General features: G+C 42.2%; 2 protein-coding genes across 5 annotated transcripts; one reads left to right on the top strand and one right to left on the bottom strand.

Annotated features, from left to right (window-relative positions):
• The first annotated feature begins 3,801 nt into the window (after positions 1 to 3,801).
• Positions 3,802 to 18,326, top strand: LOC139411213 (activating signal cointegrator 1 complex subunit 2). Of its 3 annotated transcripts, none has more exons than XM_071157202.1 (19): positions 3,802 to 3,900; positions 4,355 to 4,472; positions 4,806 to 4,964; positions 5,047 to 5,220; positions 5,490 to 5,619; positions 5,731 to 5,798; positions 6,009 to 6,122; positions 6,385 to 6,497; positions 6,727 to 6,801; positions 8,818 to 8,922; positions 9,101 to 9,169; positions 9,394 to 9,468; positions 9,679 to 9,919; positions 13,096 to 13,292; positions 13,496 to 13,615; positions 13,844 to 14,071; positions 14,331 to 14,415; positions 16,888 to 16,982; positions 17,132 to 18,326. In XM_071157202.1, exons 2-19 carry the CDS (start codon positions 4,386 to 4,388, stop codon positions 17,307 to 17,309), a joined length of 2,313 nt encoding a protein of 770 aa, XP_071013303.1. In that variant the 5' UTR covers positions 3,802 to 3,900; positions 4,355 to 4,385; the 3' UTR covers positions 17,310 to 18,326. The 3 variants fall into 3 exon arrangements, with proteins under 3 accessions (XP_071013303.1, XP_071013302.1, XP_071013304.1); XM_071157201.1 differs by having other exon boundaries at positions 3,813 to 3,900; positions 4,338 to 4,472; XM_071157203.1 differs by having other exon boundaries at positions 3,835 to 3,856; positions 4,338 to 4,472.
• On the bottom strand, positions 17,707 to 25,249 carry LOC139411214 (ring finger protein 215). Of its 2 annotated transcripts, XM_071157204.1 has the most exons (10): positions 24,868 to 25,249; positions 24,427 to 24,588; positions 22,891 to 22,962; positions 22,555 to 22,640; positions 22,141 to 22,195; positions 21,880 to 21,984; positions 21,526 to 21,642; positions 21,219 to 21,356; positions 20,367 to 20,469; positions 17,707 to 20,171 (listed from the first exon to the last, which is right to left on the bottom strand). In XM_071157204.1, the coding sequence occupies exons 1-10, from the start codon at positions 25,102 to 25,104 to the stop codon at positions 20,149 to 20,151; spliced, it is 1,098 nt and encodes a 365-aa protein (XP_071013305.1). In that variant the 5' UTR covers positions 25,105 to 25,249; the 3' UTR covers positions 17,707 to 20,148. The 2 variants fall into 2 exon arrangements, with proteins under 2 accessions (XP_071013305.1, XP_071013306.1); XM_071157205.1 differs by lacking the exon at positions 22,891 to 22,962 and having other exon boundaries at positions 18,298 to 20,171.
• Between the last annotated feature and the right edge of the window lie 77 nt (positions 25,250 to 25,326).

Genomic DNA, 25,326 nt, shown 5'->3' on the forward strand with positions numbered 1-25,326 from the left:
TTGGCTAAAGGGAAAACACACACGAACGATGGTCAGAACGTGACATATACTCTGTGAGGAGATCCTCCATGAGCTAGGTGAGTCTACATACAGTTTGAAATCCACAAAAATGAGAGGATATAAGGCTATATATAAACAAATTCAGCAAAAAAAGAAGTCCTCTCACTGTCAACTGTGTTTATTGTCAGAAAACTTAACATGTGTAAATATTTGGATGAACATAACACGATTCAACAACTGAGACATAAACTGAACAAGTTGAGCTAATAGTTTGAGCTAATAGTTTGAGCTAATAGTAAGACACTAACATTTGTGTAAACTTTAGAGTTGTGTTCTGTGGGTGTTACTGAGTAGGCTGATCAGGTTGTCTAGAAGGGATACAGTTTGTCATACACACACACTTTCTCACTCTCTCACCCTTCCACTTCCTCCCTCCATTACTCCTCTCCAACAGGACTCTCAGAGCCTGGGTGGAGGGAACAGCAAAGGATGCTGCTATTGGCTAAAGGGTACGGCATATTTTGACATTGGCACGCTGGCCTGGATGATCATGCTGAGTGACGGTCTCCATAACTTCATTGACGGGCTAGCCATCGGAGCATCATTCACTGCCTCAACGTTCCAGGGCATCAGCACCTTTGTGGCTATACTGTAACGATTCTCTTGTGGTGAAGTAGAGTCGGACCAAAATGCGGCGTGGCTATTGCGATCCATGTTTAATGAAACAAAGTAAACACGAATCAAATACAAAAACGTAACACGAAAACCAAACCAGCCCAGCCCAGCCCAGCCCAGCCCAGCCCAGCCCAGCCCAGCCCAGCCCAGCCCAGCCCAGCCCAGCCCAGCCCAGCCCAGCCTAATACTGGTGCAACGTAACACAGAGACAGGAACAAGGACAATCACCCACAAAACCCAACACCAAACAGGCTACCTAAATATGGTTCCCAATCAGAGACAATGACTAACACCTGCCTCTGATTGAGAACCATATCAGGCCAAACATAGAAATAGACAAACCAGACACACGACATAGAATGCCCACCCAGCTCACGTCCTGACCAACACTAAAACAAGGAAAACACACACGAACGATGGTCAGAACGTGACATATACTCTGTGAGGAGATCCTCCATGAGCTAGGTGAGTCTACATACAGTTTGAAATCCACAAAAATGAGAGGATATAAGGCTATATATAAACAAATTCAGCAAAAAAAGAAGTCCTCTCACTGTCAACTGTGTTTATTGTCAGAAAACTTAACATGTGTAAATATTTGGATGAACATAACACGATTCAACAACTGAGACATAAACTGAACAAGTTCCACAGACATGTGAATAACAGAAATGCAATAATGTGTCACTGAACAAAGGGGGGTTGGGGTCAAAATCAAAATCAAAAGTAACAGTCAGTATCTGGTGTGGCCACCAGCTGCATTAAGTACTGCAGTGCATCTCCTCCTCATGGACTGCACCAGATTTGCCAGTTCTTGCTGTGAGATGTTACCCCACTCTTCCACCAAGGCACCTGCAAGTTCCCGGACATTTCTGGGGGGAATGGCCCTAGCCCTCCCCTCCGATCCAACAGATCTCAGACGTGCTCAATGGGATTGAAATCCTGGCTCTTCGCTGGCCATGGCAGAACACTACCATTCCTGTCTTGCAGGAAATCCCGCACAGAACGAGCTGGTGGCATTGTCATGCTGGAGGGTCATGTCGGAATGAGCCTGCAGGAAGGGTACCACATGCGGGAGGAGGATGTCTCCCCTGTAACGCACAGGGATTGCCTGCAATGACAACAAGGTCAGTCCGATAATGCTGTGACACACCGTCCCAGACCATTACAGACCACCACCAAATCGATCCCGCTCCAGAGTACAGGTCCGTCCTGTCTCCCTGTAGCACTGTCTTAGGCATCTCACAATATGGGCATTGCAATTTATTGCCCTGGCCACATCTGCAGTCCTCATGCCTCCTTGCAGCATGCAAGTTCACGCAGATGAGCAGGGACCCTGGGCATCTTTCTGTTGGTGTTTTTCAGAGTCAGTAGAAAGGCCTCTTTAGTGTCCTAAGTTTTCATAACTGTGACCTTAATTTCCTACCGTCTGTAAGCTGTTAGTGTCTTAATGACCGTTCCACAGGTGCATGTTCATTAATTGTTCATGGTTCATTGAACAAGCATGGGAAACTGTGTTTAAACCCTTTATAATGAAGCTCTGTGAAGTTATTTGGATTTTTACGAATTATCTTTGATGTACAGGGTCCTGAAATAGGGCTGTTTCTTTTTTTGCAGAGTTTATATATATGTATAATATGTATCACACAGTACCATTTCAAAGTTTGGACACACCTACGCATTCAAGGGTTTTTCTTTATTTTTACTATTTTCTACATTGTAGAATAATAGTGAAGACATTAAAACTATGAAATAACATATGGAATTATGTAGTAACCAGAAAAGTGTTAAACAAATTAAAATATATTTTATAATTGAGCTTCTTCAAAGTAGCAACCTTTCCCTTGACAGCTTTGCACACTCTTGGCATTCTCTCAACCAGCTTCATGAATGCGGAATGCATTTAAATTAACAGGTGTGCCATGTTAAAAGTTAATTAGTGGAATTTCCTTCCTTAATGCGTTTGAGGCTAACTGTTGTGTTGTGACAAGGTAGGGGTGATATACAGAAGAAAGCCTTATTTGGTAAAAGACCATATTATGGCAAGAACAGCTCAAATAAGACAATTCAGAATAATTCAAGAACTTTGAAAGTTTCTTCAAGTGCAGTTGCAAAAACCATCAAGCGCTATGATGAAACTGGCTCTCATGAGGACCTCCACAGGAAGGGAAGACCCAGAGTTACCTCTGCTGCAGAGGATAAATTAATTGGAGTTACCAGCCTCAGAAATTGCAGCCCAAATAAATGCTTCACAGAGTTTAAGTAACAGACACATCTCAACATCAACTGTTCAGAGGAGACCACTTGAATCAGGCCTTCATTGTCGAAATGTTGCAAAGAAACCACTACTATAAGACACGAGCAATAAGAAGAGACTTGCTTGGGCCAAGAAACACGAGCAATGTACATTAGACAGGTGGGAATTTGTGCTTTGATCTGATGAGTCCAAATTTTAGATTTTTTGGTTCCAACCGCCGTCTCTTAGTATGACGCAGAGTAGGGGAACGGATGATCTCCACGTGTGGAGGAGGTGCGATGGTGTGGGGTGCTTTGCTGGTGACACTGTCAATGATTTATTTAGAATTCCAGGCACACTTAACCAGCATGCCTACGACAGCATTCTGCTGCGATACGCCATCCCATAATGGGGCGATCATTTGTTTTTCAACAGGACAATGACCCAACAAATCAAATCAAATGTATTTATATAGCCCTTCTTTACATCAGCTCATATCTCAAAGTGCTGTACAGAAACCCAGTCTAAAACCCCAAACAGAAAGCAATGCAGGTGTAGAAGTACGGTGGCTAGGAAAGACTCCCTAGAAAGGAAGGAACCTAGGAAGAAACCTAGAGAAGAACCAGTCTCTGAAGGGTGGCCAGTCCCCTTCTGGCTGTGCTGGGTGGATGCTTTGACAAATGTTGCACAACTCATCGTTCATAATTTGCCTCCTTTATTATGCATGACGTTCGCATATGAAATATTTCTGAAGAATCCATGAAGGCCTCATAAATGGCTAACTTAGCTATCAAGCACAAAGATTCTTCCTCTCTGCTATCCCTCCCAGGGTGTCCATCATTTGCGTCACCCAAACGGACATTGAGCTGCGCGTGCGCAATGTGCAATGTAAAAGTGCTTGGGCACTTCCGGCTCGCCTCATTCGCGAAACAGAACAGTGGCTAGGTTCGTAATGGCTTGAAAGAGCCAAACATTATATAAAATAAGAGGTGAGTTTATCGTTATTGACAATTACATATGATGATAAAATAGCTAACATAATTCGATTAGTTTAACTAACGCGTTGTGGTTAAGCTTCCTTGCCAGCACTTGTGTGGCTCAGCTGTCTGATTGGCAAGCTGAGAAGCTCATGCTAGCTAACTGTCTGCAATTAGCTGACTAGTTACGTCTTTCTTTGCCAGTGCCACGTTGATTTGTTGTAGCCACTTCCTAAATTATTAATGCACATTCTGTCATCGGGAAACTACACACCGGTGTTGCCTAGTTTAGGTAACATCAATGACTCATACTTAACGGTTGTACCTAGCTTAGTTGGCTTAATCGATTTTGATTTAACCCAGTTGTTACCTAAACTGGGAGTCGTCTAATTTAACTAGCAGGTAGGTTAGCTAACTAGTTGGATGTGTGTTCTATCCATTGCATACAGTAAGTTCTCTCTATTAGAAGAATCAACTTGAAAGAGTGAAGAGAAACGATGGCGTGTGCAATGATACCTCTTGATGAGCAACAGGTGACAGAGGCTGCTGGGCCTTTGGGAAAGGAGCGCACCCTGCCAGCCCTGGTAAGACAGCCAACATGAAAAACCATCTGACACTGCTTCCTCGTGTACATTAAGTCCATAGCTGTGGTTGTCACATCACAAACGAACTGCGTTGTGGTATGTTATCTGCATTAGTTAGAGTTCGCTACTGTAAGCTATCATCGAAGTCTGTAAATTCCCTTTGGTTATGTGCCAGTTCATCAGACCTATTTTACTGTCCTAGTTGTTTTCTCATCATAACCCCACTCTAGTATATGTTTCCCTCAACTGTAGAAGTTAAGCTATATATCAGTGTGTTTGCCTATGTCTGATGTCTCTGAACCATAGCCCACTGTCCTTGTGTTGCCATGGCAGCATCCAGACAGGAAGGAGGAGCGGTGTTTTGTGACTTATAAGCCCCCTCCCGAGGACAGCTCCCCTGCTCAGGTGGAGGAGTACCTGGAGCATGGCAAGTTCATCACTGAGGACCTGGACTGGCTGCTGGCCCTGCGACATGACAAGTTCTGGTGCCAGGTCAGTCACTGTGGCTGTCATACACCATATGATGTGGAGACCTAGCCAAGAAGAACCTAAACCCATTGTGTCCCCCCCCCAGGTGGTATTTGATGAGTCATTGCAGAAGTGTTTGGATTCCTACCTACGCCACTCCCCTCGGGGGTTAGACCCCTCCTCCTTGCCCTCCTCCCCGGCCGTTGCTGACATGCAGCGCTGCATCCACCGAGCCGTCTTTATGACCTTCCTCAGAATGGCCACGCACAAGGAGTCCAAGGTACCGCTGCTTTCTAGGTATTCTGGGGGTCTGTCTGTTTCTGATAACTCAATGATGTAGTGTTGTTGAATGGAGAAACTGTCTTATGCACGTCCAGATAACTTGGCTCACATTTAAAGGTCATGTTTAGACGGCGTTAGAGACAAGTTATATTTAACAGAGGCAAAGAATTTTTGGAACATTAATTCTTCTCCGTCCGACTCTTGTATTGAGAGGAGAATTGTCTGACTGAACATAACTGTTATCTCCTGTTTTCTCTTCTCTCTCAGGAGAGCTTTATAACTCCGACTGTGTTCGGAGAGATCATTTACAACAACTTCCTGTTCGACATTCCCAAGATCCTGGACCTGTGTGTTCTGTTTGGGAAAGGAAACGCCCAGCTGCTCCATAAGATGATAGGTGAGCTCAGCAATGGGCCCTTTGTCAGGTGGAGCACTTTACCTGCTCAAATGGATCTAGAACATATTTTTTTTCTCAATTAATGACATCAATGTCTTGTTTATCTTCCAGAAAACATCTTCACCCAGCAGCCGTGTTACTATGGAGACCTGGATGAGGCTGTTCTCTCAGTCCTACAGGTAAGAAGCACAATCATTCAATACACTCCATTTCAAAAGGCTTTCTCCCATTTTGTGCTCTTTGAAAATAATCTAGGTGACGCTGAAATTTTACCTCAATTCAAATTTTGTGTCACGGCATTTTAAGACGTCTCAGCCTGCAACTTTTAAGGGGTGCACTTTGTAGATAATAGGGTGCCATTTCAGACTTGCCCTTTGTCTCTCCCAAAGGTGTTAGACACTATCCTTGCTAAGTGTGGTCTCCAGTGTGAAGGAGCCACTGCCATCGAGCCTCTGAAGCTCAGCTCATCCGGCCGACCCACCGCCATGACCATGAGTCAACAGGTTATATGATAAACATACTGCTGATGCATTTTACACCATGACCGACTAGATAGACCACAGTTATAAAGTAAAGTCCACTGCGTGTCAGATATTGGTGTCTTTAAAACATGCCAGCTGAAGTTTAAAATCTCTTCAATGAGTCACGGGTTTGTTTTAACTGATTGTTGTGACTCGTTGTGAAACCTCTTCCATCTCATCAATGAGTTGACATTCTCCTAGTACAGGAGTGACTGGTTCTGACTGGTTGTGCCTCCTCTTCCAGGACCTAGTGGATTTGGTGCTGTATCTGTGTGACACCTGTACCACCATCCAGGCCTTCCTGGACATCTTCCCTGCTGCCTGCTCCACCTTTCACTGTCACAGCTTCCTCAACAGGTAGCGTGCGTGCTCGCACACACACCTTCCACTAAGTTTCCTCAACAGTTTGAATTATTTTATTTGATAAACCTATACAGCCAAGAACAATCCGTATTTAGCTCGTTTCCCACCACCACTATTCAACTACTCTGTTTCCACGGTGGTGGAACATTTGTTTATTTCAATATTGCATTTGTCAGAATTGATCACTTTTTTGCTCTAACTTTTACCTTCTTATTCTTCTTAGACTAGCCTCATTCTACGAGGTGGCTGTGCCTGACATAGAGAAGGCTGTGAGGAAAAGAAACTTTGACGACGACAGGTGTGTCTCTGTTCATAGACGTGTGCTTTTGCCTGAACATCAGACTGTTACCATGCTTACCTCATGGATATCAATCTGAAAGAAGTTGCTGTAAAAAAAAGACTTAGTCTCTACAAATAAAATTATATTTGAGGTTACTTTCCCGGTTGGTTCTTTTGGCGGTAGGAGGTGGAGATGGAGTATCCACAGGAAAGTGTTGTTTACCAAACTTTTTGAAAGTCTGAATGTACTGAAAGTTGTCTGAATAACACTATTCTGTGGATATTTTGTCTCAGTTTTCAAGCAGCAGAAGGACAAAATGCACCGACAACCGGTAGATCAAGTTTAAATGTAATTTGATTAAACATTCTGGCTTATAAAGACAATGCACACATGGCTGTATATACCATTTAATAGTGTATTACAACCTGATTAATCATGTATGTGTGTGGGGGTACTGTGCATGAACTGTCTACAGTTGAAGTTGGAGGTTTACATACACTTAGGTTGGAGTCATTAAAACTAGTTTTTCAACCACTCCACAAATTTCTTGTTAGCAACCTATAGTTTTGGCATGTCGGTTAGGACATCTACTTTGTGCATGACACAAGTCATTTTTCCAACAATTGTTTATAGACAGATTATTTAACTGTATCACAATTCCAGTGGGTCAGAAGATTACATACACTAAGTTGACTGTGCCTTTAAATGGCTTGGAAAATTACAGAAAATTATGTCATGGCTTTAGAAGCTTCTGATAGGCTAATTGACGTAATTTGAGTGAACTGGAGGTGTACCTGTGGATGTATTTCAAGGCCTACCTTCAAACTCAGTGCCTCTTTGCTTGACATCATGGCAAAATCAAAAGATATCAGCCAAGACCTCAGAAAGATAATGGTAGACCTACACAAGTTTGGTTCATCCTTGGAAGCAATTTCCAAACGCCTGAAGGTACCACGTTCATCTGTACAAACAATAGTACGCAAGTATAAACAACATGGGACCACGTAGCCGTCATACTGTTCATCAAGGAAGAAGCCACTGCTCCAAAACCACCATAAAAAAGCCAGACTACGGTTTGCTACTACTGCACATGGGGACAAAGATTGTACTTTTTGGAGATATGTCCTCTGGTCTGATGATACAAAAGTAGAACTGTTGAGCCATAATGACCATTGTTATGTTTGGAGGAAAAATGGGAGGCTTGCAAGCCGAAGAACACCATCCCAACCGTGAAGCACGGGAGTGGCAGCATCATGTTGTGGGGGTGCTTTGCTGCAGGAGGGACTGGTGCACTTCACAAAATAGATGGCATCATGAGGAAGCAAAATTATGTGGATATATTGACGCGACATCAGTCAGGAAGTTAAAGCGTGGTCGCAAATGGGTCTTCCAAATGGACAATGGTCCCAAGCATACTTCCAAAGTTGTGGTAAAATGGCTTAAGGACAACAAAGTCAAGGTATTAGAGTGGCCATCACAAAGCCCTGACCTCAATCCCATAGAACATTTGTGGACAGAACTGAAAAAGCGTGTGCAAGCAAGTAGGCCTACAAACCTGACTCAGTTACACTAGCTCTCTCAGGAGGAATGTGCCAAAATTCACCCAACTTATTGTGGGAAGCTTGTGGAAAGCTACCCAAAACGTTTGACCCAAGTTAAACAATTTAAAGCCAATGCTACCAAATACTCATTGAGTGTATGTAAACTTCTGACCCACTGGGAATGTGATGCTGAAATAAATCATTCTCTCTACTATTATTCTGACGTTTCACATTCTTAAAATAAAGTGGTGAGCCTAACTGGCCTAACACAGGGATTTTTTTTTTTTACAAGGATTAAATGTCAGGAATTGTGAAAATCTGAGTTTATATGTATTTGGCTAAGGCGTATGTAAACTTCTGACTTCAACTGGATGTTCTGTGTGTGTATGTACTGTGCATGTATGGACCGCGCCATTTCTTTTTTTTTTGTATCCGTGTGTGTGTGTGTACGCACTTGTGTGAGTGACTGACCCCCTCCCGTGCCCCCTGCCAGTCTCCAGGAGGACCTGTGGAGGAGGGTGTGTCACGCCCGGAGGAGGATGGTGGAGATGGCACACCTGCTGCTACAACACACCTGCCTACAGCCCATACTAGAGGGGTCAGAATAAAATGCCTTTATCTCTTTCTATTCTCTTTTTCATCCTTTCTTTATCCACCTACCAAACCTTCATGCTGGAATGGGGATCCCTAAAATTCAGATTTTCTTTTAGTATGGTGATCATATTTGCTCATAGCCTTCCTGCAGCCTTTGAACATTCTTGTTAATTTGTTTTTAGCTCAGAGAACATTCAGACATTTGTGGAGGAACTCCTGCAGCATTTCACTACTTTCCTACCAGAGAAGAGGTACAGTGCATACTTGTTTGAATCCTGATATGGGAAGAATTTCCTTTTTGAAGGGCCATAAATGTCTTCAATCAATATTTTTGACCATTGCATCCCTGACCTAATTAATACTAGAGTTTTTGTATGATAACTGCTGTTAGGAATGCTGTGTAACTGATTGGAGGTTGTCCATTGAGGAGATAAAGGATATTTGTTTATGCCATCCTTGTTGCTGTCTGTCTCAGGTTCCTATTAGACTACGATGAGCAGTTCCCCATAGCTGATGATATCAGTCTTCTTCAGCAGGCCTTTCCTCTCCTGTATCCTTCCTCCACATGGTCTCACACACTCAGACGCATGTTCCTCAATGAGTCCACCAGTCAGCCACTCAATCTTAGAAACATACACATCCCCCTCATTGGAAGAAACGTATCCATCCATCCAACCTAGAGCAGTGATATTAACATACCTCCACCACCCTTTCCTCCAGCACTGCCTGTTGTCTTTCCTTAACCCTCCCTCCCTGTCAGAGATGAGACTAGGACATCATATCTGCTCCAGGGGGTGGAGGATGCCTGGGACAGCATCGGCCGGAGGAGAACCCAGGACAGACCCCAGCAGACACACTCCTCTGCCGGGCTGACTGGCCAGGGAGTAGAGGTTGGGGCAGGGGCCTGGGGGGGAGAGATGGGGATCAGAGAGCCAGGGGAAGGAGGGGAGACCCCCAGAGGAGCAGAGGCCATGCGGGATACACCCCATAAAGGAGACAACGTGAGTTCTGAATAGGAGATACCAGTTTGGGCAAATGGGGTGGGGTGAGCTGTGTTGTAGTTTGTTAGTTAAACCGCCAAAATAATGGGACCATACTTGCGAACATAAGTGACCATTTCAATTTAAACCGTTTCTCTCCGACTCGTAATGCGTATCGGCCAATTCAAATAGTCGATTTACTTGCACGTGACGGAACGCTAAATTGTAGCTGGTCCCATCAGATAACATGGCATATATTCGCTTTATGCTAACCTCACCAGGTGGCAGTGATTATATCTTGGAACATATTCTTCATCAGCCTATCAAAGATCTTAGACTTTATATGCGCCAACCAATGGCATTTCTTAAAATAGGTCGACCCTGACCACGGGGTATATTTTAAACCTACAAATTGAAGGTTTACTTTTGTTACGTTGGTCTGTAACAAAATGTTGTGTGCCAATATTGCATTGATGCATCCTTGACTAGGCTCCTAGCATATGAGAAAATCTCAAGTTTTTGTGCTTTTATGGAAAAAAGATAATTGAGGTACGTTGATTTATTTTCTGTAATTATTTAAACTTTATTTAATTAGGCAAGTCAGTTAAGAACAAATTCTTATTTACAATGACTGCCTACCCCGGCCAAACCCTGGGCCAATTGCGCGACGCCCGATGGGACTCCCAATCTCAGCCGGTTGTGATACAGCCTGGAATCGAACCAGGGTCTGTAGTGACGCCCCTAGCACTAAGATGCAGAGCCTTAGACCGCTGCGCCACTCATACAGCGTAAAACAAAAAAAATTAAGAGCCATATGCATTTGTCAAATAGCAGTCATGTAGGCTACCATTATCACCATCGCTTCTAAGCGGTTCTCTCGAAATCGATAGTGCACTTTAACTATGGGTTCGAGACCCCCTCGCATTAAGCTTTCTTGTTGAGGAAAAAATAGGATTCAAAACGCATGTATTGAAGTGGATTAATATAATCATGAATAGCCTATAAAACGTTGCAGGCCTACGTAAGTGAAGCCTACATAATAATTTAACCGACTAATGATAGCCTGCACCACGGGTAGGCAACCCTGTTTCTGGAGTGCTGCAGGTACTGCAGGATTTCAAGACCAACTTGAGCTAATTGATCAGTGATTGCCTAAAATCAACACATCTGGTCTTTCAGATGGGTTAAATCAAATACATGAAGTTCCTGCGCCATTCCAGGACCAGGGTTGCCCACACTGTCTCCTCACCAGGAGAGGGTGTAATCGCTCTATGGGTGGCTCACCGGCCAGTTCATGAATTGAGGTGTACCATTCAAAGTCCCATATGCATTAGTAGGTTGTAGCATAAGGAGGACACTATCTGATGTTAACTAATGTAAACTATAGCTATGGTAAACTATAGCTATGTTGATTGGAGTTCCTATAGTAGCATACAGAAAATGCTAATCATAGAGTTAGATATTTAAAAAAAATCAATCAACTCTGTTGATTCGAGTCCTCTGGACTCGGGGATAATAAAACAATAAAAAAACAATACCGCCATCTGTAGGATGATAATGAGAGTGCAACCTACACAGTTTATTAGGTACCCCCATAGAGTATTGGGTCGGAACCCCCTTTGCCTTCAGAGCATCCTTCATTATTTGGGGCATGGATTCTACAAGTCAGAAACATTCCACAGGGATGTTGGTCCATGGTGACACAATGGCATCACGCAGTTGCTGCAGATTGGATGGTGGTACACCACCGCCACCAGCCTGTGCCGTTGACACGAGGCAGGGTGGGACTCATGCTGCTTACGCCAAACCCTGACTCTGCCGTCAGCATAACACAACAGGAACTGGGATTCGCTGGACCAGGCAACGTTTTTACACTTCTCAATTGTCCAGTGTTGGTGATTGCGTGCCCCTGAAGCCACTTCTTCTTGGTTTTAGCTGATAGGAGTGGAAACCGGTGTGGTCGCCTGGTACAGTAGCCCATCTGTGACAAGGCTCGACGAGTTATGCGTTCCGAGATGCTGTTCTACACACCACTGTTGTACTGCGCCGTTATTTTCCCGCCTGTTAGCTTGCACAGTTCTTGCCATTCTCTTTCGACCTCTTTCATCAACGAGCTGTTTGTTGCACCACTCAGAAACCCTAGACGCTGTCGTGCGTGAAAAGCCCAGGAGGGCAGTCATTTCTGAGATACTGGATCCGGTGTGCCTGGCACCAACGATCATACCTCTTTCAAAGTCGATTAGGTCACTCGTTTTGCTCATTCTAACGTTAAATCTAACAGTAACTGAAAGCCTCAATGCCTGCCTGTCTGCCTGCTTTATATTGCAAGCCACGGCCACATGACTCACTGCCTGTAGGAGTGATACATTTTCTTAAACTGGGTGGTGTACCTAATAAACTAGTGAGTGTATAATCCTACTGTACACTTTAATGCTCATCCCCCTCGAGTCAAGTAATGCATATGTGACAAAGCAGATGATTAAAAATGCATATAAAATGTTTTAGGCCTACATTTAGGTGTACACCTCCATGTGATAAAGCCTATGCTATATGATTATTAGTGTTTGTGCAAGGCTGAAGAGAGAGCTCCTTAATAATAAATGCAATCTTAATTTTCAAGCTGTTGGCTACGTCCCTTTTCAACACACTAAAAACAATACATGTAAATCTACATTTCAAATGTGAGGACTCTGCAACGATTATGTGGACTAGGCACTTTACACAGAGCGCAATTTGACCAGTCAGTCAAATATAGATGATTTGATGATCAGGACATGCTGTTGTGGGTATGTTAAGGACGCTTCCGTGAGCAAGTTTTTGGAACTCGTCCAACTACATCAACGATTTTAATTGGCTGATGCAGAACTTGTTCCAGGATATAATCACTGCCACCTGGTGGGGCTAGTTTAGGGCTAATGTGTGCGATGTTATCTGATGGGACCAGCTACAATTTAGTGTTCTGTCACGTGCAAGTAAATCAACTATTTTAATTGGCTGATACGCAACTGTTTACATTTAAATGGTTGTTTATGTTTGCAAGTATGACCTCCAGATTTGTAATTTTAGCAGGCAAAATAATACACAAATATAACCAAATCATTTTGAGAGCTTACCTATCCTATATGAGATGATACACAGTAGCCTCAGTCCGGTATAGATGCTGTTGTAATAGTGTGTGTATGTGTTATGTTATCCAGGGTGCTGCGTGTACGATCAGTGCGGGGGAGCTGGAGTCTCTGTTAACCCACATCAGAGACCTGCTACCAGACCTGGGAGAGGGATTTCTACTGGCCTGTCTCCACCAGTACAACTATAGCTCTGAATTGGTCATTAACTACATCCTAGAGGACAGACTACACCCTGACCTGGACAAACTGGATAGAGCCATGCCCAGGTAGGGAGAGGGGTGTGTGTGTGTTAGCTTGTGTATCTTTGTCTACACACAGACCGAGTCGTGCTCCGCTGGCCTGGTTACGCATCCACCATAGTTGTGGGAACTGTGCTGGAAAATAACAATGTAAACGGAAAATGACAGAGCCAGCACCGGTTGGGTAGTCTGAAAAAGGTATTAATGGTGATGTTCGCCTCTCTCTGCAGGCCGGTAAAGGAGGAGCTTCCTCCTGTACTCAGCACCAGGTCCAACGTGTTTGACGATGATGAGTTTGATGTCTTCAACAGAGACCAGGTGGACATGACTCGCGTCTGGAAGGGCCGGAGGTGAGACACTATCGACTATTTATTTAATTGTGGCCAAGATGATGACTCGGTCACAGACCATTTCCTGTCCTGTCTTGTCACGCCAAACCACACCCAAAATGTAAAAAATCCCAAGTCATTTTTAGATAAATACCAGGTCAATAGTGTACAATAAGTGTACAATAAAGCCTGACCTCTGTATCTTTGATCTATAATCTCTGTATATCTGTCTGTGTTGTTTCCCTTCAGGAAAGAAGAAAGTGTGCGGGACTTGCTTAATGACAAGCAGCACATAGCAGAGCAGAAGGAACGCTACCTGACCTATGAGACTGTGGTGGATGAGGTCATCGTGATTCCCAGCGAATCAGGAGCCATCGACAATCTGAACGATTATGATGATGAGTATGATGACACATATGACATCAACCAAGTAGGAGCCAATGATCTGGACGGAGACTCCAACCTGCTCAACCGCAGGTAACATACACACCTGTTGACTAATTAAGATTTTAGCTAGTCATTATGCTGATTTAGACTAGAGCCTCCCATCTGAGTTTGGTCGCTCAGTCTCAAGGTTTCTTCCCTCTTGCCAAGGTGCTGCTGCTTGAATTTGAGATCGAGCTCTGGTTAATGAAAACACTTTGTGACAACTCTTGTACCACATTTATGTAAAAAAGGGCTTTATGAATACGCTTTATTTATTGATTGTGACACATCCTCTCTCTCCCTTCCACAGGCCGTTCACCATCCCTCAGGCCCTACGGCAGGGAGGCAGACCACAGATGCAGGAGGAGAACATAGAGGAGGAAGAGGACGAGAAGGTAGGTTGTATAGAAATTAATTGTACTGTATAGAACAGTGGTCACCGACCGGTCGATCTTCAAAGCATTCCTAGGCGAGCACCAAACATTTCTGTAGAAAAGCCTACGATAAAGGCTTGCGCTCCTTCATTTTTTATTTGTGTTGTGGTGTTGGTAGTAGGTGAACTTGATTCAGAAGCCGGTTTGGAAAAGTGTTCCTATTTTGAACTATTTTGTCTGAAAAGACAAACTCCACCTACCCGGCGGACTGGGAGATCTGGAAGCATACAGCTTCCACGACCCCAGCAAACTTTTAAAACAATGCCCAGAGAGACTGTCAAAGAACACAGCAAAGAGCTGCTATTTTTTTTGAGTTGGTTCATGTCTTAGGTTTTTATTCAGCACTGTCAACACTGTTTTTATTTAACACTATTACAAAACATAAAACACGCTTATCCCTACTTCCACTTGCGCTGCAGCTGCAATGAATGAGTAGCCAAGTGTATCGATTAGCCCTGTGTTTTTATTATTTATTAGCAGCTCGTCATGTCTCTTTTTAATATTGAGGAGTATTTCACTTTCTCTGGTCATAGAAAAAACATGAATTTGTGCATGAGGCAGATGCGGTTTCAAGTTTCGCCATCAGGTGGAAGACTGTCCATCTCTCTAGTCAATCTTACCGGAAGAAAGGAAGGAGAGAGCAGGGACTGTGAAAGGCAGACCCTCTGCTGCTTTCTGAGACTAATGCCAAAACTAAAACAACTGGAAACTCTGAAATCTCAGACTTCTGACTTCAGTGCTGGAAACTCAATTTAAAAATAAATAAATAATAATACATGATTATAGTAAAAAGATCAGACTGGGGAAAAATTCAAAAAATCTGAGCGGTAGAGCTCGGTTTGCTTTTTGACTGCTAAAGGTTGGTGACCACTGTCGTGACGTGGACTTTTCATTAATGTGATGACTGTTATATCATATCAATTCTGTGTAATTGTTATTACTTGATTAAACTAATCATGTAACATTTAATTAAGAAGTTGGGGCACCACGGGAAAATGTTTAACTATTTCCAGATATTTTCAAAGCTTATCGATTAGTCACGTATTAATATATTATTACCTCAGTCATTCTGAACGTCGTAATTTCTTGTAGTCTGCACGAACCCTACTTTATTGATGAATCAGCGATACACAAATTGGCTCAATTATTTATTTACTAACTAATTAAACAATTACAGAATACACACTAACATTATACAGTAAATAGTCTCTAGAAGACTATCAAAACGGGACAGTTTGGTTATAACATGGTGGGGAATTCAGAGGGGGGGGGGACAAAGGAGTTACTCTATTGGACATTGAGAAGCTTCGCTCACGAAAATACAAAATCTTAAGCACTCAGATAGCCGTTCATTTGGGGAAAAAAAGAATGCAATTTATATATTTACGATTGAGCTGTCCTTGAACGTCCAAATCCTTTGGTCACGGAGATGTTGGGTGAATGACTCTGGTTTGGCCACCAGAGATCACCATGTCCTTAGGTAGAGCTCCTGGTCGTGCTGGTGGTAAGAATGGATACTTTGAAGTACCCTGTACAGTAGTTCTCAGTTGATCTTGTTAGAATGCTTCAGAGGTTGTCGGTGTTCTCATCCCTAGGCTACGTACATAAACTATTTTTTATAAAACTATTTTCTCATTTAGAAGACTAAAATCCCTTTTCTGTCTTTTCAAAAGTATTCTGACACTTAATCATTCATTTTATACAACATTCAGATGCACACCTCATAATTGATAATTGTAGACAGAGGTACCGTTATGTGGTTCTACCATCTTTCATGATGTCACAACGTTAAAAAGAACCCTCATGTTGAATTTGTTTTGGTCTCCACTGACCATTTCCACATTCTCAAAAATTTAAATATTGTTTAATTCTCCAATTTGGGGGAGGTAGTAGAACAAAGGACCTTCTCCTGCCAAAATTCGTCATGTCTTTCCCTCCATACTGCTTGGCAAGGGAAGGTATTTACGACCATCATAAAACTGGCCAACAGCCCCAGGAGAGGGCACCCCGATCTCCATTTCAGGACTGGCAAGTCATGACAACTTGTATAGAACAATGCTGGTTCACACGAACCGCTATGGACTTCTCTGTGATGTAAGTTAATAGCAATACCTGCCACTTTCTTCAAATACCACCCTTGATTCCTGTTCTTTATTATTCTAACTATACAGTTGCTTGCCTTATTATGATCAACAATATGGGCATGGTAAGTGTTATCTATTGATTGTATGGCACTGTTTAAAATCTTGGCCACAAGATGACTAGCTACCTAAGGCTGTCTATGTACCATGTCTTGATATCCAGATTTATATTAGGTTTGACATAGCTGAACCAGTGGCTATGCTGTAGTGTTATTCTTATGTCTAGGTTAAGCTGTTTAGATGGATCAGTATGTGTTGTATCATTAACCCTTTACATGGTTTGTGTTCTCAGGAAGACGCTGTGAAGAGAGACCAGTTTGTTCAGGACCCAGCTCTGCTGAGAGAGAGGGCAGAGGCCAGGAGAGCTACCATGCAACACAGGAAGGGGTACGGAGACACACACACTAACTTAAATCCATGTCTTATATTGTCCTTAAGTTCTGCTACATGTCTTACAATGTAAGACATCCTAAATTGAGGTTAGCTTGTGAGAAATGTGTGCATTTCCCATTTGAACCCCTCTCTCCTCCTCCTAGGTACCGTCCGGAGCCTGCCAGAGAGAGAGACGTGGTGGGTAAACCTAAAGGCCAGGGCCAGTCAACAGAGACCCTTCTGGACCGACGCAAGAAGGAGGCCCACAAGAGCAGGGGAGCCAACCACAACCGCAGGGCTATGTCCGACCGCAAGAGGAACAAGGGAATGATCCCCTCCTGATAGGTGTTGCCATGGAGACCAACCAACTGACCTAGCGGACGGTGCGTACAAGACAGGACGACGTGGAAAGGAAGGAGAGAGAAAGAGGTCAATCAAAGGTCACGAGCCCTGATTGATGTCCCCTCCCAGAGTCCTCTTCATCAGTCAGATTCTTTCTACCGGGATTCACCGACCAGGCCATTTTTATAGGCCTTTTTCTGTTCTCTTTTAGCAAAGACATTCTAGTTTTCCATTTTCTATCGGGGACACCAATGATTAGTTCCATAACAGAACTTTGGTTGCCAAGTGGCCTGTTGGTGGAATGTTTAGAGACACATTTGAATGGTTTAGTTTCAGTTGTTTAGTCCAATATTGTTGATTGATTCAGTTAATCCAAAGTGCTGACTGAATGACGAGATTTATTTTTGCCATGTAACAAATCCATTTATTAAGATTTGGAGTGATGGAATCATTAGCTTTTACATGGTCATCAAATGAACAAGGAACATATGAGTAAAATGAGAGCGAGGAGACTCCAATAGGACGAGAGAACCAGTGCGACCGGCCTGACTGTCAGACTGAAACCACTGTCTGCTGGATCTAGAAGAACAATGAATGTCAGTTAAATACAGGACTAGACATCAAAATGACAGGCAGGCCAGGACCAGGGGTGGCAGCGTGTGTGCAATGTCTGAACGAAGTGAGAGTGTCTGTGGTAGTTAATATCTCCTCACCCAGCCAATCCCCCCACCCACCATGGTTCAGCCTCAACCCAAAAAGTGAGCTGCTATAACAACAGTCGTGTGTGTGTGTGTGTGTGTGTGTGTTTGGAAGTGCAGCCTAAGAGGCCAAATGTCCCTCAGACAGACATCGAACAGCTTTTAGAGGCTTCTGACTCGCCATGCACAACTACTTTATAACAAGAGATTCCTATAGAAAGATCTATAAGAGCATTTTTGTACAAAAAAAAACATTACAATTTGCTTTTTGAAGTTCTCTTTAAAAACAAACAAAATAATAAATACATTTAATACTGTGGTTAGAGCTTTTCCAATGGAGTATTTCTGTGGGAACTGAGCGTTGACTTTAAAGTGTTCTAGTGGCAACATAATACCATAGGATGGTGAAATATAGCTGCAGTTTCCATATTTCTCTAGTGATTAGCTGATGGTAGGAAGCATTTAGAGTATTCACATTTCCCTATAAGGTGTTGCTAGATTTTTTAAAATTTAATTTATTTAATTAGGCAAGTCGGTTAAGAAAAATTCTTATTTACAATGACGGCCTGTGGGATGTGGTTGAGTGAAAGTGGTTTGAAGTGTGATACAAGTGACTCCATTTGACCTTTCCATACTATACTCATTGGTTAGCCAAGGTCAAGTCTGTTTCAGTTCTACAAGGTCACTGGTTTATAATAAAATAATTTAAGGACTACAAAGGATTAATATAACATAAGTACTGACAAATAGTACACTCTAAGTGCGGCTGTGTTTAACATGCTGTCTCTGTATAGCTACTCTGGTTATCTGGTATTTACCTCACAGAGCAGTCTCTCTACAGAGTTTAACAAATGTAGGGGTAACAATTTAATTGTTACCCCTACATAATTAATCCCTGCCCTTATTCATATTAATTCAGAATAACACAAACTTTGAAATTGGATTCAGAGTACACAATAATAGTCTGGATGAAATTAGTCCATCTACACAAATTTAAATTAACTTTTGAGATTATACTGACCCTGTGATATGGTGGAATATGGGCCCCACATGACCAGATGCGTTTTGATGCCAGTTAGCAACACACTGTTATCCATGCTTTGTACCATATTGCATTTAACATCCATGCAAATATACCTAGCTATATCTTATTTGTTCACATTAAAATGCCTTGGACTTAATTCATTTCCCTGTAAAGAACATACATGGAATTCCACCAGATTCACAGAACATTAGAATGCCCTTCTATAATTCTCCACATGTATAGACACTTTCACCATGAGGCACCAGTACTCTATCACACATACAGCGAGAGAGAGGTGGGTGGGAGAGAATAGAGTAAAGTCATTGTACAGTATGTTATCCCAGGAAGAAAGTACTGTTTGTTTCAACACCGGTACGGTAACATTTGTTTTACAGTACCACATAAGTGAAGCTGCTTCAGGATTGGCTGTCCACAAAAGGTCAGAGGTCAACATTGTCCAATAAGAAGGCCAGCTGCTGGGAGAAGCTCCCCTGACCACAATCAAGTGCAGGAGGAAGAGGTGAGGTCTGGAACTGCTACTGAAAACTAGTCACGACAGACTACAAGACAACTTGATCCCAATGTTCTGGGCCCAGCTTTTCAGAAGTTATCTGATCGGATTCCGGAATCGGACAGGATAAAAAATTATTACAAAAATGTAACTGAAAAATGTGATTATGATCCTCCGGATAAGGATTTGGTAATCCAATCTGACCTTTAATCATGTCATTTTTTGAATCATGCCAAAACTCTAAAAGACACTGATTAGGATAGTTTTGATGCCAAAAACTGGGATTATCTTGATCCCCCATTCATGTAGTTCACTCATCTCTGTTACCCTATGACAGTGTAGTAGTGGTACCACAATTTGTCCAGTAGATGGCAAGATTTAGGCCTGTTCAAAACACTGAAAATCCTAATTCTGTGATCTTGATATTGTGGTATCTGGATCAGAATGATCCTGATTTTTTTCTGAAAACTGGCTCAAAAACAGCCAGATTGATCTGAACCTGGATAGCAAAAATGGGGATTACAGAATCGAAATTCTGATATGGATTAAAAGTTTTTAAAAACTGGGCCCTGGTCAGTGGGGTGAGGAGTTGGGCCAAGGCTACCATTAGCTGTCTCTACAGAGGTTACCTGTGGATGGAAGGGAAAGATGACAGTCAAAGGGAATAGCTGATTAACCCGGGTACCAAATACAATCACCAACGCTACATTAGGTTTCAAATGTGTTAATTCCATATGGCAAATAAAGTTGCACTTAAGTGTACAGGCAAGTAGAGATCTGACTAAGTATGCTGTGTTTACACAGGGGGCAGGTCTATAACTTACTGAGTATGCTGCGTTTACACAGAGGACAGGTGTGCTGCAGGAGCAACCACGGATCCACACAGTCCCTGTGGAACTCATGGAGGCAGGGCAGCACGCGAAGACACTGCAACACACAGTCACACACCACCAGGTGAGCTAGCATACTACTAACACTCTTGTGTCTAAAAGTAGAATTTACAAAAATGTCTATGTGTTATACATCTTACTTTCTATGTAACATATTACATGTTTGTGTGTGTTTCTGAGTAGTTCCAGAGGAGTATACTACAAAGCAGGATCAACGAGTTAACGGCAGCAAAAAAAAAAAAAAAATTCCAACACAAGCTTTTCGTTTCATAGTTGTAACTAAGGCAAATAAAATTTATTTGGGGGTGTCCAAGCCAAAGACCAGGAGCCCTGGATAGGTGTGGTGCCAACACAAATTGATTTTACACTTGAATTTGTGTTTTTTTGTTTTTACATTTAGCCTACAGTAACAAAATAATGAAAATGCTACTGTATTATTTTACATTTTAATAAAATGGTAATCTAATGTTACCTAAGACCTTCATAAACACAACCAAATTATTATTTTTGCGATAGCATATATGAAATGTATTAATTACACTGTTAGAATGTTGCAGTCAAAATGACTGCTCATTAACTTGAAAGGGGGGTCCCTCGAGGCCCATCGGTTCTAGTGTTAAGATAATCTTATATATGAGTTTTTTGTTGGGCATGGTCAAATTGACTCGACAAGTCAAGCTTAGCAGTAAAAAACAACAATGCTATTTAAGAATATTTAGACAAGTTAGCTGGTTAACTCTTTTATCCTGCTTTGTATTATAACCCTCAGGAGTCAGTCAGTCTGACCTGGTTGTTGTTGAACTGTTCCAGACAGACAGCACAGTTGTCTGTCTCTAGCTGCGCTGGGTCACACCACGGTTTGGGCTGCCGGTACATCCTGGTCTTCAGGGAAGACAGTCTCTTCAGGATGTCCTGTTTTGGTAACTGTAGGAATGATTAAGTCATGAATATTATGGTGGATGTTTCTACATTATTAATTTTAAAGCATCTCATTGAAATACTGTCGTTCAGTGTCTGTTTACTTACATTTGTTCTAGATTAGTGTGTCTGCTAATTGCTCAATGATTAAAAGAGGAAAATGGTTAAACTCTACCTCCAGGTCGTCATTGAGTTGGTTGTCCTGGTACTGCCATCGAGCCTGAACTATGACCCCTGTACAGAGGATCAGAGCCACCAGTAGGACCGTGTTCCACAGCTGATGCAGGTACTTCTGGAGGACAACACATAACAGGACCGAGCACGAATGTTAACCTACTTCTAAATCATTTGTTTACGTTTGTCACACAACAGAGATATAGGAAAAAGCAATGAGTTGCACGGATCAGTGATTTGTTAGATCTAGCCTGTGAGGAGTTGTAGCTTAAATTCAGATTATCTTTGGTTGCAATGTCATTTATTTTTATTTTGTTGTCCCTATTCATCTGAATGTATGCCATGGTGTTCACACCTGGACCTGCGAGTTGGTCTCTCCGGTGCAGATGACCCCCTGCCACTCTCCATACAGACCGCCTCTGGAGAGACCGCACGTGGACCACAACGTCAGGGTGGCCCCCTACAATACCACCGGAGAGGAGGTTTTACACACATCCAAAGTAATAACATGAGCTGGACAGTAGAGTGATACAATGCATAGAAAACTGGAAATGTCCGCTGACTATTTTGCTGTTCTCTAAGGTGATAAAGTTTATGGCAAAAAATATGATCTTACCAAGTTGTCCTGTAGAATAGTCTTGTATGTGATTTTCACAGTAGCATGAAGGCCCCTATGAAATAAACCATAGAGTTAACTCACTCAGTGTCTCTATATTAGTCAGTATGCTATAGTATATTCATACAATCAAAGCTATACTCCCGAGTGGCGCAGCGGTCTAAGGCACCATATCGCAGTGCTAGAGGCGTCACTACAGACATCCTGGTTCGATTCCAGGCTGAATAACAACTGGCCGTGATTGGGAGTCCCATAGGGCGGCGCTCAATTGGCCCATCGTCGTCCAGGTTTGGCCGGTGTAGGTCGTCATTGTAAATAAGAATTTGTTCTTAACTGACTTGCCTAGTGAAATATATACACAGAGAGGGATCCTTGTGTAGACTAGTATTGTTTAGTTTTCCATCACTTTGGTACCTGAGGAGTGCTCCGATAAGCTTGGTAACATTTTCTGATGTCTGGATGACAATGACTGGCTTAGAGAGGACTTGGGACAGATCCATCTAGAAAGAGAATACAGGAGAGAATAGTAGTTATCATAGACCATATATCATTGTTCTATCTCTATGGGGGTTATACTGTAAAGCAGTAGTAGAGGAGTGGTTACTCTAACAGCTGACAATTATAGAGCAACATTGGTGTTATGCTCTATAGTGGTGGTTACCAACCCTGGTCCAGGAGAGCTACAGGGTGTGCAGGCTTTTGCTCCAGCCCAGCACTAACACAGCCACTGTGTAAGAAAATGACTTTTACCTCTCTGATAGTGTTCTGATTGAGGGCTAGGATGATGAGTGCAGAAGCCCCCAGGACCAAGGCTCGTTTCATCTAACAAAGAGAGATAGTGGTTATACTTACTTCAGACTTACTTTACCCACACTGATATATTTGCATGTGTTAAAAGTGTGTAAAAAATATATAAATCATATTTCATGCTGTAACCCTCCTACTAATCACTATTCACTAAGTTAAAGATGTATATTTAGGTTAACATTTTACAGTATTGCCATTCTATTTTTTACATTTGAAAATCATCTTTGTTTAATAATTTCATATTAACATGTGATAAGGCCACACAGAGGGCCAGAGATAATTACAGACACCTGTACAAAGTACCCAAAAGGCCCATTAAATGTCATGTGATAGATTACAATGATAAAATCCTGGATTTCAAAAAATCTGGTAGTTCCCTGGTAAATTTCCTTTAATATACCCTCCCTTTGCAACCATAGGTGAAACTCTGTGGTGCTGAAGAACAGATACAACATTCAGACAGTTATTCATCTCTTACTGACTTACTGCCTGCCTGGGGCGGCAGGGTAGCCTAGTGGTTAGAGCGTTGGGCTAGTAACCGAAAGGTTGCAAGTTCAAATCCCCGAGCCGACAAGGTACAAATCTGTCGTTCTGCCCCTGAACAGGCAGTTAACCCACTTCCTAGGCCGTCATTGAAAATAAGAATTTGTTCTTAACTGACTTGCCTAGTTAAATAAAGGTCAAATAAAAAAATAAACTGATATATATAGTTTGTTGTGTGTCACAATACTTATTTCACCAAATATACAAATTATTCAACAAAACAGTAGACTGACTGTTCTTCCCATGCCCATGTGAGTGATTCCTCACAAAACCAGGACAAAAAAAGATTTGGGGGATTATCACTAAATTGAATCCATAAAATCATCCTTTGGAGGAAGTATACAAAACATTTCCATGACAGACTGACCAGGTGAAAGCTACTGTATGATCCCTTATGTCACTCGCTAAATCCACTTAAATCAGTGTAGATGAAGGGGGAGGAGACAGGTTAAATAATGATTTTTAAGCAATTTGCCAGTAGGCCTATGGTCTCATAAGTCTTCTCAAGTACCCCCTAGAGATAGACCAAGTACACCCAGGGGTCATAGTACCACTGGTTGGGAAACACTGAGCATATTATGTTCAACAATGTATATATTTTTTAAGTTACCAACTCAAAATGTTATATTCTCAATATTCATAAATGAACGCACAAAAATTGTATTTAAATCAAAATACTACTCATATTACAGAACAAGCGGTAAAGCTTAATATGAAATAAAATGTTGCTTTGTAGCACCTACAGATCATGGAGTCTTAAAGGAAGCCTAGGTAATGCCAGAAACGTTGATAAATTATTTTTCAATTATGCTTTTAGATACAAATGTCAAATATATGTCAACAATCCTTCCTTCAAATAATCATTTTATGGATTACATTTTGTGAAAATCCCCAAAATCATGGTATTTTTTTGTCTCGTTTCCTCCCTGAACTCACTTTATTGACAACGGCAGCAGCAAAGGATTCCTGGCTGTTCCCAGCAGTGGAAGCTTTGCTCTCCTCCACTTTGACAGGCACCACACCTATCCAGGGCTCCTGGTCTTTGGCTTGGACACCCCCACCTTTATCCCGGCTCACCTGCGGCTCCTCATCCTGCACCTGAACAATGGCAATTGGAAACACTGGGGTCGTTATATGATTGTTACTGGGTAATATCAGTTTATTTACTTATCCTATGCAGACATTGCATGCTTGATGATTCAACATGCAATGGTGAAAATAACACATTTTAAGCTATTGCTAGACAATATAGAGTACTGTATATATGCAATGTATATGTTATTTTCTCAGTAACTAATGTTTATATCCATATCATGTTGCACACACAAATCCAGTGGTTTTACATAGCAGAGCCTAGCTAGCTGTAACATCACTCACTAATATGAGGTCCCCTTCGAGATCATGCTCTTGTTGTTGATTGTGTTTTTCGGGTACGCTGCTGCTTTCCCAGTTCGCTTCGAGCACCTCGCCTTGTAGAACGGTGCTGACATCTGGACGTTCTCTCAGCAGAACCTCGACCAAGGCGACCTGAGCGCCCGTAACTAGCAGACACGACAAGAACGAAGGAGCCGAGACTAGAAACACCACGGTAAAATAGCAGCAGCTTGCAGACATGGCCGAAGAAACGCGTAAATTAAAAATATTATAAAATAAATAATCTTATCAACTGTCAACCATTATTTTACAGAACCAACTAAGTTACTGTACTTTTTGGCTTGGACCCCAAAAATGTAAGCAAGAGCACTATTTCCTGTAGAACAGGAAGCTGAGATGTGAGTTGACGTTTGCTTGCAAATCTGCCATCTACTGGGAAATTGAGAAAATGCTTGTTTTAGT

The sequence above is a fragment of the Oncorhynchus clarkii genome, chromosome 6, assembly GCF_045791955.1.
Source record: "Oncorhynchus clarkii lewisi isolate Uvic-CL-2024 chromosome 6, UVic_Ocla_1.0, whole genome shotgun sequence".
Classification (NCBI taxonomy): Eukaryota; Metazoa; Chordata; class Actinopteri; order Salmoniformes; family Salmonidae; genus Oncorhynchus; species Oncorhynchus clarkii.

What these genes read in the sequence shown, in the direction of transcription:
- LOC139411214 (XM_071157204.1), bottom strand. Translation starts at nt 25,104, where the DNA reads ATGTCTGCAAGCTGCTGCTATTTTACCGTGGTGTTTCTAGTCTCGGCT. An exon ending in CTTATCGGAGCACTCCTCAG is followed by an intron (nt 22,196 to 22,554) that starts GTACCAAAGTGA and finishes TTTATTTCATAG; the next exon opens with GGGCCTTCATGCTACTGTGA. An exon ending in AGACCAACTCGCAGGTCCAG is followed by an intron (nt 21,643 to 21,879) that starts GTGTGAACACCA and finishes GTTGTCCTCCAG; the next exon opens with AAGTACCTGCATCAGCTGTG.
- LOC139411213 (XM_071157202.1), top strand. Translation starts at nt 4,386, where the DNA reads ATGGCGTGTGCAATGATACCTCTTGATGAGCAACAGGTGACAGAGGCT. An exon ending in ACTTTCCTACCAGAGAAGAG is followed by an intron (nt 9,170 to 9,393) that starts GTACAGTGCATA and finishes TGTCTGTCTCAG; the next exon opens with GTTCCTATTAGACTACGATG. An exon ending in TCCAACCTGCTCAACCGCAG is followed by an intron (nt 14,072 to 14,330) that starts GTAACATACACA and finishes TCCCTTCCACAG; the next exon opens with GCCGTTCACCATCCCTCAGG.